The 15,359-nt window shown below is 38.6% G+C and overlaps 1 protein-coding gene across 2 annotated transcripts in view; it reads right to left on the bottom strand.

Annotated features, from left to right (window-relative positions):
* LOC117946386 (anoctamin-9-like) overlaps positions 1–15,359 on the bottom strand; it is a 48,576-nt gene that overhangs the window by 28,621 nt on the left and 4,596 nt on the right. Inside the window, exons 2-9 of one of the 2 annotated variants that reach the window (XM_034874628.1) lie at positions 14,547–14,612; positions 13,552–13,674; positions 13,275–13,414; positions 8,780–8,829; positions 8,533–8,591; positions 8,022–8,101; positions 7,451–7,585; positions 3,713–3,806 (exon numbers count right to left, since the gene is read on the bottom strand). In XM_034874628.1, coding sequence (XP_034730519.1) covers positions 3,713–3,806; positions 7,451–7,585; positions 8,022–8,101; positions 8,533–8,591; positions 8,780–8,829; positions 13,275–13,414; positions 13,552–13,674; positions 14,547–14,612 — 747 coding nt within the window. Of the gene's footprint in view, positions 1–3,712; positions 3,807–7,450; positions 7,586–8,021; positions 8,102–8,532; positions 8,592–8,779; positions 8,830–13,274; positions 13,415–13,551; positions 13,689–14,545; positions 14,613–15,359 lie in introns of both variants that reach the window. The other variant, XM_034874546.1, reaches the window with a different exon arrangement.

The following is a 15,359-nucleotide window of genomic DNA, read 5'->3' on the forward strand; positions in this document are numbered from 1 at the left end:
CTATTCTGAAGCTGTCTGTCAACGGCGCAGTGAAGAGATTTGACACACCGGAGGCAGCCGCGATTTACGTGGAATCGCCTCCCTAAACACCTGAAAACAGCGTTTTTATTTTTCCGAGCACCGTATCCGGACAGTGCCTTAGGAAACGGTGTGAGTATCAGTGGACCTCTTTTCTGTTACGTATAATAACTAGGTGAAAAGTAATGCTCGATTCTGCTCTGCTGTGTGCTTAGCGGACTTTAGTGTGTTTACGTCTATGAGGAGGCGCGCGGTGAGCGCTTGTTGCACCTGCCGGTCTCCGGCGGCAGGCAGGGGGAGAGTTTTCCCTACATGTTTAGTAGGGCTGTTGCCAAACTGTTGTTGGTTAAATGTTTTGTTGTACAGATATTTGTATCGCTTTTCTTTCTTTCTCTTTGTTCATTTACTCAGCTCTTACTCAGTGTATGGTGGTTCACATGTCTTAATATGTTTTGTTTGGATCATCAATAATATTAATGATGAATAAGTTACGGGTATGCACCTGGAATGTACGGGGTGTCCACAGCCCTATTAAGCGGAGAAAAATAATTACATGCATAAGGAAAGATGATTTAGATGTTGCTATGTTACAAGAGACGCATCTCGATGATATAGAGCATTTAAAGTTACAACAAGGGCCATTAAGCCAAGTGTTCTTCTCATCTTTCACATCAAGAAGCAGGGGTGTAGCAGTATTGATAAGGAAGAATCTACCTCTTATAGTGTCTGAATGCGTTAAGGACCCGAGTGGTCGCTATGTGATAATCAAGGGAACTTTGCAAGGTCAGAGTATTGTAATGATGAATGTGTACTTTCCACCTGCCCACCCAGTTAATTTTCTAACCAAAATGTTTCTGGACCTAGCTCCATTTCTCTCTAGTTCCACTGTTATCGTTGCCGGTGATTTTAATTTGATATTAAATCCACTCATTGACAAATTTCCGAATAGTAACGTACCCCCCTCTCCTCAGGCCAAGGCGCTCCGCGCTCTGTGTGAGGAGCTTGGCCTTATAGACGCTTGGAGATGCATCCATCCCTCGCGTAAACGATACACATTTTCTTCTCCCCCACATAAGTGTCAAACCAGGATTGATCAAGAACAGGAGCAAGGGCAGCTCATGGACAATTTCTTTGCTCAAATTGACTTACCACATCTGTCAGAGGAGCATAGAACTGCCCTCAATAGCCCCATAACTAAAACTGAAGTGATTAAAGCTATCAAAGCGTTACAAAATGGGAGATCACCAGGCTCTGACGGATTCTGTTCTGAATTTTACAAACATTTTCAAGATATTCTAACAGAACCTCTTCTTGACATGTTCAACCACTCCTTTACTTCAGGAGTATTCCCACAGACATTGAAGGAGGCCAATATATCTTTAATCCTGAAAAAGGGGAAGCGTTCTGACTTATGCGGATCCAATAGGCTGATAGCTCTTCTAAATGTAGATAGGAAGCTACTGTCAAAGATCATGGCCACTCGGCTAGAAAAATTCTTACCGGCATTGGTAAAAGAAGACCAGACAGGTTTTGTAAAGGGGCGGAGCTCAGCTTCTAATGTAAGACGTTTGTTGAATGCTATCATAGGTTTCAAGCAGGAATCTGTTAATGGTCTGGTGCTTTCTCTAGATGCAGAGAAGGCTTTCGACCGAATTGAATGGTCTTTCCTACTGTATACACTGGACAAATTTGGGTTGGGGGAAAATTTTATATTTTATATTTAATTTTAAAATTTTATAATTGTCGGGAATTGTCTGTAACCATAGAAGAGGACAAATGGGATACTATCTGGTCTCTTGCAAAAGGGATATCAATTTGTACTCGGACAAGGGAAATACAATTTAAGATCTTGCATAGACTACATATCTCCCCTCACCGTAGGAGCCTCTTTAACCGCTCCCTTTCCCCTCTCTGTCTCAAGTGCAAAATTGATGTGGGAACTCTAACTCACTGTCTCTGGTCTTGTCACAAACTTCAAAGATACTGGGCTGAAATAATAAGTGAAATGGTGAACATTTTTCATGTTAATTTAGACATGGACCCCACGTCCTTGATTCTGGGTCTGCCATGTGCCTGTCTGAAAACAGCAGCCAACAAAAGACTGTATTCTTTTGCAGTGGGTCAGTGACAAAGTTCCTTCTGTCTGTGGTTGGCGTAAAATCATTTTTGAACTAATTCCTCTGGAACATCTAACTAATGTCATGCATCACAGTGAAGACCAGTTTTACAGAGTATGGCGCCCATTTTTGGACTATATTGGACTGGACCTCTCCTCCACACTATTAAGAGGCTTGCTATGGGCCTGAACAGTATGTGCTTCATAAGACTGATTCACCACCTTTCGCACGATGGCATATGTACATCTGTCATGTAAGAGCTGTCATGTAGGTTTTGTGTTTTTTTTTTTTTTCTTCTTTTCTTTCTCTCTGTTCTGTGTCTAATACGTTAGCAAATGTTTGTTAAAACACTGAAAACGCAATAAAAAATATATTAAAAAAAAATATATATATATTTTATTGCTTGAAGATTCCGTCAGAGATTTTATCACAACCACAACCATCATCTTGATTATATTAATTTTTCCCCATAAGGTAAAATTCAATATCTTCTACTTATCCAAATTCAACTCAAATTTTCCTATTAAAAGGGGACATATACTGAACAAAATTATAACTGCAACACTTTTGTTTTTGCCCACATTTTTCATAAGATGAATTCAAAGATCTAAGACTTTTTCTATGTACACAAAATGCTTTTCTCTCTCAAATATTGTTCATAAATTTGTCTAAATCTGTGTTAGTGAGCACTTCTCCTCTGCCGAGATATATCAAGATGCTAATAAGACAACATGATTGCATATTATAGGTCATATATATAGGCCATTGTTGCAGTGGCCAGAGGTTCCAGAAATAATGTAAAAAGCAGGGGGCTAAGAGGCTCCCCCTGTTTGGTCCCATGTGTTAAGTTAAAAAAGGGTAATATCCTTCCATTTGTTATTATTGCCGCCCTTGGGTCAGAAAAGATAACATTCATTCACCATCCCCACATCCAAATTATCCTAGCGTATATTGCAAAAAGCTCCCTTCCACCGTCAAAAGCTTTTTGAGCATCCAAAGATAAAGCAGATTGGGGTTCTGTTGTTATAATTAAACTGTATGAGATGTAGCAGACGTCTAACTCCAGAAGATGACCTTCGGTTATTAAAGCCCACTCGATCAGTGTGTACTTTCTAGTCTGGTAGCAAGAACTTTTGTAAGAATATTGCAGTCCACATTAATAAGATTAATCGGTCTAAAACTTCATGGATCAATATCTTTCTATCAATGTCTTTATCTTTTTTAACAATGAAAGAGGTCCGAGCTACAGTGGAGGGACTTGTCACCCTGCACAGACAGACATGCAAAAGATGTGTGTACAGAATAGACCAACATAATAAAATTACAGTATAGACAATTAGGAAGACAAAATTATCTATAGATTGTAAACGCAGTCCGGGAGAATGTTGAGCACTACTACTGCATATTCTGTCAAAACAGTCTAGTGTTTTCAGTACTTTTTCAGTTTGTGTATTACAATCCATTTTAAGTGAGTAATGGATGACATTGTGAGTTTTATTCACACTCCAAAAGTGACATCAGATGGTTGAAGGGAGCAAATCAAGCATAAATAATAAAGTGACATGAAAGGAGTTTACCTTAGCATAGGTGCAGGTTTCGGACAGCTGCCACACTGTACATCTCTTATCACAACGAGGACACATAATTATGTCGGACTGACACACTTCCGTACTGAGGACACACACAGAGACAACGGTTAAAGGTTCTTGGAAATAAAACGTTACTCGTATTGTGCCAGTGATTCAGAAAAAACATGCTTTTTCAGAACAAAACATGATTACAGTTTTTTTAAACGATTTGGCACATGTACTGAAACAAACAATTGTCAAAACTAAGAACAATCCTCACACCACTTGGTACATTCAGCACACCACTGTATGTGACCTTCAAAAGGTGATTACTTAATCAAACGTAATGAAATCCGTCAATGAATAAATCATTTTCATCAAAACAAAAGGTGCTCCCAATTGACTTATATAAATACTTTAAAGATAAATTGGATAAAAATGTAACACTTCAAATCCACCATCATAATAGCAATGCGCCAAGGTACGAACACCCATGGCTTTTAAAGAGAATGTGAATTAGACGGATTGTAGACGGTTTATTGAATGTTACCAATGAACTATTGAAGACACTAAGTACAACCCTTTTGAACCATGCACAGACAAGGTAAGGATTTCATAATGTACTGTACTGCCAAAAAGAAGAAAAAGACACGGCTCTTCTTTCGTTTCTTCTTTGACTTGTATCTTCGACGTTCTAACTTGATTTGGTTTTGGAAATACTTTCCCTAACTGGATCAAACTATTACATCTCAACCCTATAGCTGTGGTACTGACAAATGAAGACACTAATCTTAGCCCTTCAATATCACAAGCAGTTGCCCCCAAGCTTCACCTCTATCACCACTTCTGTTCACATTGAACCACTAGCAATAGCAATTAGATCTAATAGGCAAATACAAGGGATTACAACTGGCAATAGAGATTATAGAATAGCTCTTTTTGCTGACAATGTAAGTTTATTCTTAAAACTATTAAAAACATCCATACCAGCAGAGTTAGATCTAATCACCATGTTTGGTAGTGTCTTGGGCTATGAATTAAATAATTTAAAATCATCACTAATGCTGCTTAATGAAAATGAAAGACAATATATAAACCAATACCTATTTGCTTTCATGATATAAGATCTAATTTTACATATTTGGGCATTTAAATAACACCTTATTTAGAAACTATAGCACCAACAAATTAGAAAGTAATATAAACTCAGTACACAAATCTATAGAAAGGTGGATGTCAATGACAAGCAAAATAACTACATGTTCCTTTAAGGTACCATTGCATTTGTACCTGCTCCCAGCCAATCTTAAGAATACATCCTGCTCCTCCTATAGTTCTTAATATGGTTAATGTACGGTATGAGGTAAAAGAATATATGAAGACAGTGGACTCTCTCTCACAGTTCAGTCCAGTGTGGGGCAATGTTTCATTCAGACCAGGCAAGCTGGCTGCAGGATTCATGATATGGGCAAAAGGAATAAGAAAAGTATGCAATCTAAATTTAACATTTTTGTCCCTTTTTTAGACTTTTTCTTTTAGCTTTCACTAACACCACCTTACTACCACTAGTTTTATACTACATTTTGGAATTCATGGACAATAACCTTCATTTATATAGAATTATATTTAAAATTTGAGTTAAAAAAGCTGAAATTATGAATCATTTTGACTAATAGTTAAGATCAGTGGAAGTTACAGAGGAGTTTAGTCAGGAATGAAAGTAATCAATTTTATTTGCAAAGAGCATTGTATGGAATCCAATCCATTTTTGTGTAAATTTAGTTAAAAAGAAACGCATATTACAGATAGACATTTTTTAAAGGGGTCAAATTTGACCCGAGGACAACAAGAGGGTTAAAGAAGGGTTACTAATGACCTTTGAAGAAATCTCAACAAGATTCCAGGCCTGAGGACATATACAGGCCAATTTTATCTTATTGTCATAGCGCCCCCCGCTGGCTACAGGAAATCAGCCTTGTATGACAAACATCATCCGATTTAATTGAATTTGAACTTAGAATGTGTGGTCTACTTGAGATACTGAGCCAACTCCTATTCTCTGACCAGGCCCCCTTTCATGAGATTTGAACTGTTTAAGGAAGACCAAGGGTCTTCCTTAAACATGATTCAAAGGTATCACTGATCTCAGCAGAGTTTCTTCTTAATTGTTGATGGTTTGGCCCACACCCTATGCTTTGCCACGCCCCCTTTCAGAAGCTAATGGACAGTACAATGATGAGTCTTGTGTGAGGTATCACTAAACGCTGCTGCCATGCAAATGCACGTGCCCCCTTTCATAACTGGTGATCCATTTAAGGTAGAGTCTTGTATGAGGTATTATTGAACTAAGCATAGAGTTCCTTTGTCATTGGTGAAGATTTGCTTAAGCCACGCCCCTTTAATAACTAATGACCCATTTTATGTACACCATTGTGTTAGGTATGAGTGTGTGGGTATCAGAGAGTTCCTGTTTTCATTGGTCATGATCTGGCCCGCCCCCTATGCTTTAGCCATGCCCCTTTTCACAGCTAATGAACTGTATGACGTAGAGTCTTCAATCAATCCAAATGTATTTATATAGCAATTTACAGCAACCAGCAGGTATCCAAACATGTATTACATACATCCTGTGACAAAGTTACCTGGATCAAGCTGTCACAGCTCTACCCTTCCTTTGTCTGGCTCTTTGGCTCTTGCACCCCTAGTCTTATTCACAAAGGGAGGGGTCTCCAGGTCACAGTGATGTATCTGTGTGCTTATTTTGTTATCTTTTCAGTTGGATTGTGGCTGAAAGTTTATGACCCTCAGTTCAGGACTTGCAGAGCAAAAGATCAGTGGGCTGTAAAAGTGGGACTGAAACCAGATTCAGGAAGCGTCCCTAACAATCAATTCTGCTTCCGACACATTTAGGAGAGCTGGATTCAAACGGAATGTACCAGAACACCTTATGTTATAGAACAGAGCATTGCAAAACAACTTAATGCATGAACAACAAACTTAATGCATGACCAACATGTCTTCATTTATGTTGAAATAATGCTTTTGCCTTTAAGCTTAAATGTAGAATGCAAATCACACACAATGTTTAAGCACATTTTAAATTCCAACAACGTCTAGATGTATTTGTTAAAAAGCGAGCAGCAGCATTTTGCACAAGTTGAAGGCGTAACGTGGACGATTTTTTCTGTCTCTGTCTTGATTGTCTCTAATTTGGACTCAATCTTAAGTTGGACTTGAACCTCTTTGGACAGTACCTCAACTAGTCCTTGTCTTGGACTTATCTTGTGACTCAAAAAAAGGTGGTCCTGACTACAGCACTTCCTGTAGGCTGTATTATAATCTTCTGTTCTGTTTTAAATCCTGCTGTCTGCTGATTTCAGACAGCAGGATTTAAAATTATTCTTTTTTTAAATTTCTCATTAAATGAAACTTTCCTACTCACAGATTGGATCAGAAATACTTATATGGTAGAGTTAGTGTCGTGGATTTTGTTAATACAATTTAAATAAACTATGTTCACTATGTCAAGAGTTTGGTGAATCCGACTTTGAAAACCCACACAACCAAACTTCTACGAGAAAATCATTGAGGTTTATAAGAAAAAATTGCAAATGTTCTTGCATCAGGCCTGGTGTATATTTAATACCACCATGAGAATTCATAGATTTAAAAATTCTTAACAAAGTTAACCAGTGTTTTCCACATTTTAGATAATTTACCACACAACTTCAACACCATTTGACTCACATGAGAGGGTTGGTGTTGAAAAAGGCAAGTCCATAAAGGAACACTACAACACCCAGAACAGCAGCTGGAACCAGCAGTTTGGTATACCATCCCAGCCATAAGAAGTACAAAGCCACTTTCTCTCCAAAGTAACACCTGCAGGAAAGAAACACAGGCAGACGTGATTTAATCAATCACTGGATTACTTTGATAGTGAATATAATTTAAACATGATTCTCAGGAACAATTTCTTTCCATAATTTCAAAGTAGATTTGTAGATTTTTATTGATGATGGACATCAGCGATAACCCTCCGACATGTAAGTCCGGCTACTATTTTTGACGCAAATTGTAGGAATCACAAACCACGCATCTTGATCGCTTCCATAAGCTGACTATATAAGTAAGCTTTCCAATCACCAAACTACAATAACTGTATGCCTGTTCCTTTCACCTCCGTACTTTTGTCTAAGTTTGAAAACCAATGGTAAACAATGCAACAGTTTTACATGTTGCTTTCCTTAATCAGTTATGTTAACATCACACAGACAGACGGATAGACAACGAAACACAGACAGACAGACTGACTGACTTGATGTCGTAAAATGTTTGGCCTGTAAACAGACCCGACCATCGAGCCCACTTCTTCTTCAGATTGTTCTGCTTCTTTCTCTGTGAATCATGGAAAAAATATACAGACATCATCCTGTATGCTACTACACTCTTTCACTACAACGTTACAACACCTTGGCAAAAGGATAGCCTTGAGTTATACTTTTATTAATTTAAAATGAACTGATATAACAACACCATAATTGTTTTGAATCAAAGTAATTAGATTAAGGTGTAAAAAGGATATTTATTCAACATGTCATATCTTTGAATCTGTATTTTGAGCATGTTGGGCAAAAACAATTCTTTCAGGAAGAATTAAGTTATATTTAATCTCATGTTCAGGCTGTAGTTGAGTGTACTGTTTGCAGCTGTTTAACTATCGGCTTGTGTTGTATCGGCAGATATTAAATATTAAATGATCTTAGCCAAAAAGCGGGATTGTTTAAAAGCTCCAGCAGTTTAATGAGATCAGTCAAAGGTTGACTCACCTCATGGAGGCAGAACATGGTTTCAAACACATCCTTCATCAACAGCTCCTCCAGGTTTTCTGATAGAAAAAAACAGAATATCTGCATGAGAGGCTGTTTGTCTCATATCGCAACCTATGATACGCAATATTCATGGCTGCCTGTTCAAATTCTGAGTGGATAATATGTAATGTCTGCTGTGTGTTTGCTGAAGGTCTACAAAGCTAGGGATGATACTGTAGAACTCTCTTAAACCAATTACACTCACCTCCTGTGTTGATGTAGGTGTGATGAAGGATGAAATTAACTATTCGGATCCTGGAAAAATAATAAAAAGTTCAAGTAAAATAAAAAAACTGTATCAGCTTGATCAGAAAGAGTAGGTTATGACGTGATTTATTTTGACTGCAAAGGTGTTATCAGTGTTGAGCAAGTTATTTTTAAAAAGTAACTAGTTACAGTTACAGTTACTAGTTACGTCTCTAAAAAAGTAAGTAAATTAGATACTCAGTCACAAATTATAAAAGTAACTAGTTAAGTAACTAAGGAGTTACTTTCAAGAACATTTTTAAATGCTCAAATGTGACCCCACCTCCACCCCTCTTTAACGGAACATAAAATACATGTGAATATTGAATTATTTATGATAAATCTGAATACTATAATGAAATGGACAATACATTATTAACAGAAACTGTGCGCAAATCTAAACTCTTTTAATGTTGCTGTGGGACAAAGTGAGAGTAGCCTCCAATCAAATGCCATGTATGTAGATATTTTGTCTAGTGGACCCATACAAATAACAACATAGATGTTTTGGAACTTTTGATATTTATTGCACCTCAACAGGCCACAACTGGGCAAAATTAAATAATGCTTGTTAAGCAGTATAGCAAAAATAAATAAATATATACACTCTTTGTAGTGCAAATAACGTAAGTGGCCTCATGTTTATACTTTTGCGCTGGTGTCTACGTCAAGCCTGCACGTGTGTGTTTGTGTGTGTGTGTGGTTGGCAGTTCGATCCCCGGCCCTGCAGTCCCATGTTGAAGTGTCCTCGGGCAAGACACTGAACCCCGAGTTTCCCCGATGCTGCGCCATCAGAGTGTGAGTGTGAGTGTGTGTGAGTGTTTATCTGATGAGCAGGTGGCACCTTGTACGGCAGCCTTTGCCTCTCTGCTTAGAGATCAAGATGGGCTAAAAAGAAACAGCTTCAATTATAGTAACGTGCCGCATTTTTCGGGAATAATAGTGGTATTTAGATGGGAAGAGTGATCAATTAGATTACTTGTTACTGAAAAAAAGTAACGCCGTTAGGGAAAGCCGTTATTTTATAATGCCGTTATTCCCATCACTGGTTGTTATACAACATACACTGTTTTAACCTGGTTTTAACAAACGTCCTGATTGATCTGATTGCAAGTGGGCAGCTCTAAGTCCATGTATTCACACATGGCAACAGAATGTCTCCAAATTCGTGGATTGTGAAGTGATCTGACTTCCCAGCTCTATATGCAAATATACTGTACAATATATTTAAATAAAATCGTTATAATCTATATATAGATATAAAAGTAAATCATACATTAGAAATGGCAAGAACTATTAAAAAAGCGCTGGCCACATTCAGCCTGTGTTCCACTAAGGATGTCTACAGATGGGCGCTGAACAGTCTCTGTGTGTTTATCCCCTATCTCTGTGGTTTGATGTTTAGTTTCTATATCTGCTTTATTAAATGTTAACTTATAGGATTTGGGTTTAGTTGTTACTGACAAAGACCCGAAATTTCCTAATTTTGCTGCTTCATAATAAAAGCTTTTAAATAACAAAATAGTGGGGGACTTTTAACGTAAGAAATCATAGGAGATTAAACTCTGGCACTGTCAGCACTCTGGAAAGGTCTGGAAATGCAAGATTAATAAAAAAAGAAAAAGGAAGTTGTAACAGTAGTAATATCCAGGCGGGGCACATTTTAATACCAGGTCAAAACGGCACCTAAAGATCTGCTCCCTATACAGTCTCACGGTTTTCTGTGAGCCCTGCTGTGTGAACCGCGTATCGCCTTGCGATTACCGCGGTGCACGCATCCTCGGGCTTGGACCCCTAATAATGGAAAATCCTACCACAGCCCTGCTGTGTGAACCGCGTATCGCCTTGCGATTACCGCGGTGAACGCATCCTCGGGCTTGGACCCCTAATAATGAAAAATCCTTACGAAAACAATAGGGTTCCACGGCCCTGCTGTGTGAACCGCGTATCGCTTGCGATTACCGCGGTGCACGCATCCTCGGGCTTGGACCCCTAATTATTTAATGTAAAGTGGAACAAAAAACAAAATAATTTCTGATGATGTTGACAGTCAACTTGCTGTGTCTTGAGTTCAGCAGTATTAGGTGGGCTATGTTTGAAGTGGCCAACCACTTTGCGACATTTAGCAAGTGCACCGTCAAATGCACTGTTTTGGAAAGACACTGTGACTGAGCGTTGAATGTATGAGCCGTGCACGGCAGGTGTTCGAATGGTAGCTGTTTCGAAGCTGCAATCATATGTCTAGCACTGTCTGTGTTCAGCGTGCTCACTTTCTCTTCAATGTTCCACTGACCCGCCACATCCATAAAATGACTCGCGCATACGTCAGCCATATGCCTCTCATCAGTTCTCATTACAGTCAATGCATGTGAATGCAGCTTCCACTCCTGATCGATGTAACGAGCTGTTACTCCAAGATAGCTATGATTACCTAGTGATGTCCAATAGTCACCAGTAAGCGCGACAGAAGCTGTGTTGTCCAAATTCGTAGCTAGTTTTGCCTTCTCTGTGTCATACCACTCGTGTATCCTGGACACAACTGTGGCCCTGGATGGCAACTCGTACGTGAGGTCACCGGAGGCAATCTGGATAATATCACGGAGACCTTCGTCTTCCACTATATAAACTGGTCTGCATGCTGTGGCTATCCATTTAGATATAGCTTGGGTCAGTTTACTGGAGGTTGACGTATCCATCGATCTGCTTCTAAAACGGCTGTCAAGTGTAGTTTGTCATACGTTACCAGAAGCAGAGTTTACGCGGGGATCCGTGTGCTTGGCTTGCAAGGGATACCTCAGACTGGATGTACTTCGGTGATAACTAAACTCAGCTTGACAAATGCTACATATAACTTTCGTTTTGTCAAGTGTACTATCTGGCAAAGTTTTGAAAATAAACTTCCCATCCATTATCCCTTCTTTCTCCATAATTCAACTTCTGTGCTGATTCTTTTCAATCTGGCTGCACACCCTTCTATGAGACTACCACTTGGCGGGACAGCTACTGTTCATCAGTGTCACACGCCCTGTGCAAACACCTAAATACGGGTCATTCAAGGGGTCAAAGACAACGTGCGTTAATTGCGAAAAATTTTCTTAATTGAATTAATATATGATTGCGCTAATTTTGACAGCCCTAGTTATTAGTGTTTACTAGCGTGACATGCAGAAATGTTTCTGTTGCCTCTAGCGTGGGTTTCAGAGCATCCGAGATCAGCACAGATATTTAGCTAAGTGGCAACTTAATGAGGCACCAAAATCCGCGTTGCTATTTGTTCCGGTAGATACCATATTAGCAGCGGATTTTAACATGAGCTGGTAACATGAACAGAAAATTGCTTTGTCTGTATCTTTTCACTGCAAACACACGTGTGTGGAAAGCGGTCTCAAAAAAGTTTTGTGTTGTCAACCAAATAATTACCAAACACATAAAATACTGACTTCTTCTGAAATAAATTCTCCCTTTTGTAAGTTTTGATATGTTTTTAGAGTATATACACTACCGGTCAAAAGTTTGGGGTCACTTACAAATTTCAATTTCACTCCATTATAGACAGGATACCAGCTGATCTGGGTGGGTGGCTGATCTTTAATGCAATATCTACATTTCCCATTATCAGGGACCATTCATCCAATGTTCCAAAGGCACATTTTGTTTACTAATCTGATGTTATTTGAAAAAACTAACTAAGAAAACATTAAACAACCCTTTTGCAATTATGTAAACACATAATGTAATCTGGAAACTGCTGCCCTGTTTAAAAAAAAAAAAAGGCAACTGATCTCAGCTGGGATTCTGTCTATAATGGAGTCCAAGGAAAATTTGTGAGTGACCCCAAACTTTTGACCGGTAGTGTATTTTAAAAAACGAAACAAAACGGCTGCCAATTGACTCAATCTGGTTGCCCTTGGGAACCATGCCACCGTAAATGTCGAGCCCTGTGGCAATTCAGATTTTAATTTTAACAGTCAAAACTGGTGGATGGATTAACTCAGTTGGTAGAGCAGGCACACATATATAGAGGTTTACTCCTCAACACAGTTCGACTTTGACCTGCGGCCCTTTGACCCGCTGCATGTCATTCCTCTTCTGTCTTCCCCTTTTTTAAAGATTATTTGGTTATTATTTTATCTTCATTTCTACAAGACAGCTGAAGACATGAAAGGGGAGAGGGAGCAAGAGAGAGAGAGAGAGAGAGAGAAAATGACGGTCAAAGCCCCGGCTGTTGCGCCTAGGAGCAAACCCCTATGGACACGCGCTCCACCAGGTGAGCTACCCAGGCAACCCTCTCTCCCCTTTCAAGTCTTCATCTGTCCTGTGGAATTAGATGACTAAAATGCCAAAAAATCTTAAAAATAAAACATAAAAAATAAAGAGTCAAATTTTTGATACATTTTCAATTTAAAGTCAAAATCTTGACACCACTAGTGTATATAGAGTCTGTGTGTACATACCTGGTAGCCTGTGTGACCGAGCCCCTTTCATCTCCACACGAGTTGCAGGAGTCGGAGACTTTGAGCAGGTACTGGTAGTCTTCAAACATCTCGCTGGGAGCACGGAGACCAAAGAACACTTTGTCTTCATGGCAGATCCGCTAACACACAAAAAACACACACATTCTGTGAAATTCTGTCTAATTTGATTCATACAATCACTTGCACTGTATTACGTAATGTGTTAGGTCAGGGTGTGTTGAAGAAATGTTGGTCAGTGAAGATAGAAAAGACTCACAGTGACAGAGATGTTTTTCTTTTCTAGCTGCTGGATAAAGGCTCTTTGTCTCTGAGCCTTCTGGTCCGTGCCATCGTTCACCACATGGGCCACCAATACATAGTCAAATGTCCTCTGGGTGGGCTGTTCAAAGACAAAACTCCTAATATACATTTAAGAAAAACTGATCCAGAAACATGTATATAAAAAAAATAAAAATAAAAAAAAAAAAACATAAACAGATTTCCCTTCCTCATTAAAATAATACAATAATGCAGTTTAAAAATAAACTTGTTTGATTTATTGTCAGAACAGGACAGTGGAACATCAAAATATATAGAATTTCTGATAAATAATACACTACACTTTATCTATATAGTAAAAACTAGCACCACAGTTTACAAAAAAAAAGGTTTAGCCAGTGTAGCCAGATTAGCCCTCACTTTCCGCTTTAACTCTTACCACTAACTACGCCAATAAACCAGAGCACGTTTTTCTCATATGATGGAATGATTTGATTTAATGTATTAAGAATGCCTTACACATGTAAAGACATCAAATACAATCAAGGATAACAACATAAAGTCCAGGACTTATTTCCATTGTGGTCCTCAACACATCAGGACAAGCCATGACGCTTACAGAGTGTTGTGTGGACTAGCCAGACCTTTCTCTGCAGCACTGTGGAGATAGGTCTGGCAATGCAAAACTAGGTTTTACTTAACAAATAAAGCCTGGATTGTGTTAAAGGTGTGAGAACACCTAACAAACCCATTACACAAGATACTAGATAGGAAAATGAGGGAGCTGACATGACCAGGTTTACAGTTTCCTCTTAAACGGTGACAGAAGGACCTTTAAGATAAAACTCTGTCTGTTAATGTCTGACAGCACTCAGGTTTATCTGTCTAGTACAAACACTGACTCTTTGTTTGCATGTTACTGATGAGGTATGACTACAGTTATTGTGTTTATATATGAAAAGTGGACTGGAGGAGAGAGAGGTGCATTCTTACCATTGAAGGAAGTAAAGGATCAGTGATGTAACTGTCCTTTTGTCCATCGCACAGCTCAATGCTTTCCTTTAACACACACACACACACACACACACACACACACACAGATGATGTTAACAATAAATCTACATACACAGTACAGTGCAAGCATGTTGCTTTACCATACTGACTTGATATTGTCATATTACAGATAATTGTAATAAAATTCAGACCCATTTTTTGCCCCCTAAATATTCTGAACATTCAGGTAAAATTAAACTTTTTGACAGGGAAATAACAATGTGTACAAGAAGTGTGCTGTAAGCTCGAGAAAGCAGAGAGAGAGCCCATGAGCTTTGAATGAGAGAAATAAAGCTTATTATTTCTTTCAACAGAGGATTTTAAAGAGACAGACAATTTATCTCCTCTGCATTTCATATTTGTAAATGTACTCAGTTTAACAACTTAATGTTTCATTCACACACTCTTGTTCAGCTCATTTTCTTTAACCAATGTTAAATAAAAGGTCTGTTGGATGGAATTAGCAAGCCAGTTAATATGGATGGATGCAGCTTAACTCTTTCAAACACAAATTTAGACCTGGGTGTGTGAACGGGGCATTGGTTTGCTGATATTACAGCGGTGTGAAAAAGTGTTTGCCCCCTTCCTCATTTCCTGTTCCTTTGCATGTTTGTCACACTTAAGTGTTTCGGAACATCAAACTAATTTAAACAATAGTCAAGGACAACACAATGAAAATTTGTAAATGAAGGTGTTTATTATTAAAGGTGAAAAAAAATCCAAACCATCATGGCCCTGTGTGAAAAAGTGATT

The sequence above is a fragment of the Etheostoma cragini genome, chromosome 1 (genome assembly GCF_013103735.1).
Source record: "Etheostoma cragini isolate CJK2018 chromosome 1, CSU_Ecrag_1.0, whole genome shotgun sequence".
Lineage (NCBI taxonomy): Eukaryota > Metazoa > Chordata > Actinopteri > Perciformes > Percidae > Etheostoma > Etheostoma cragini.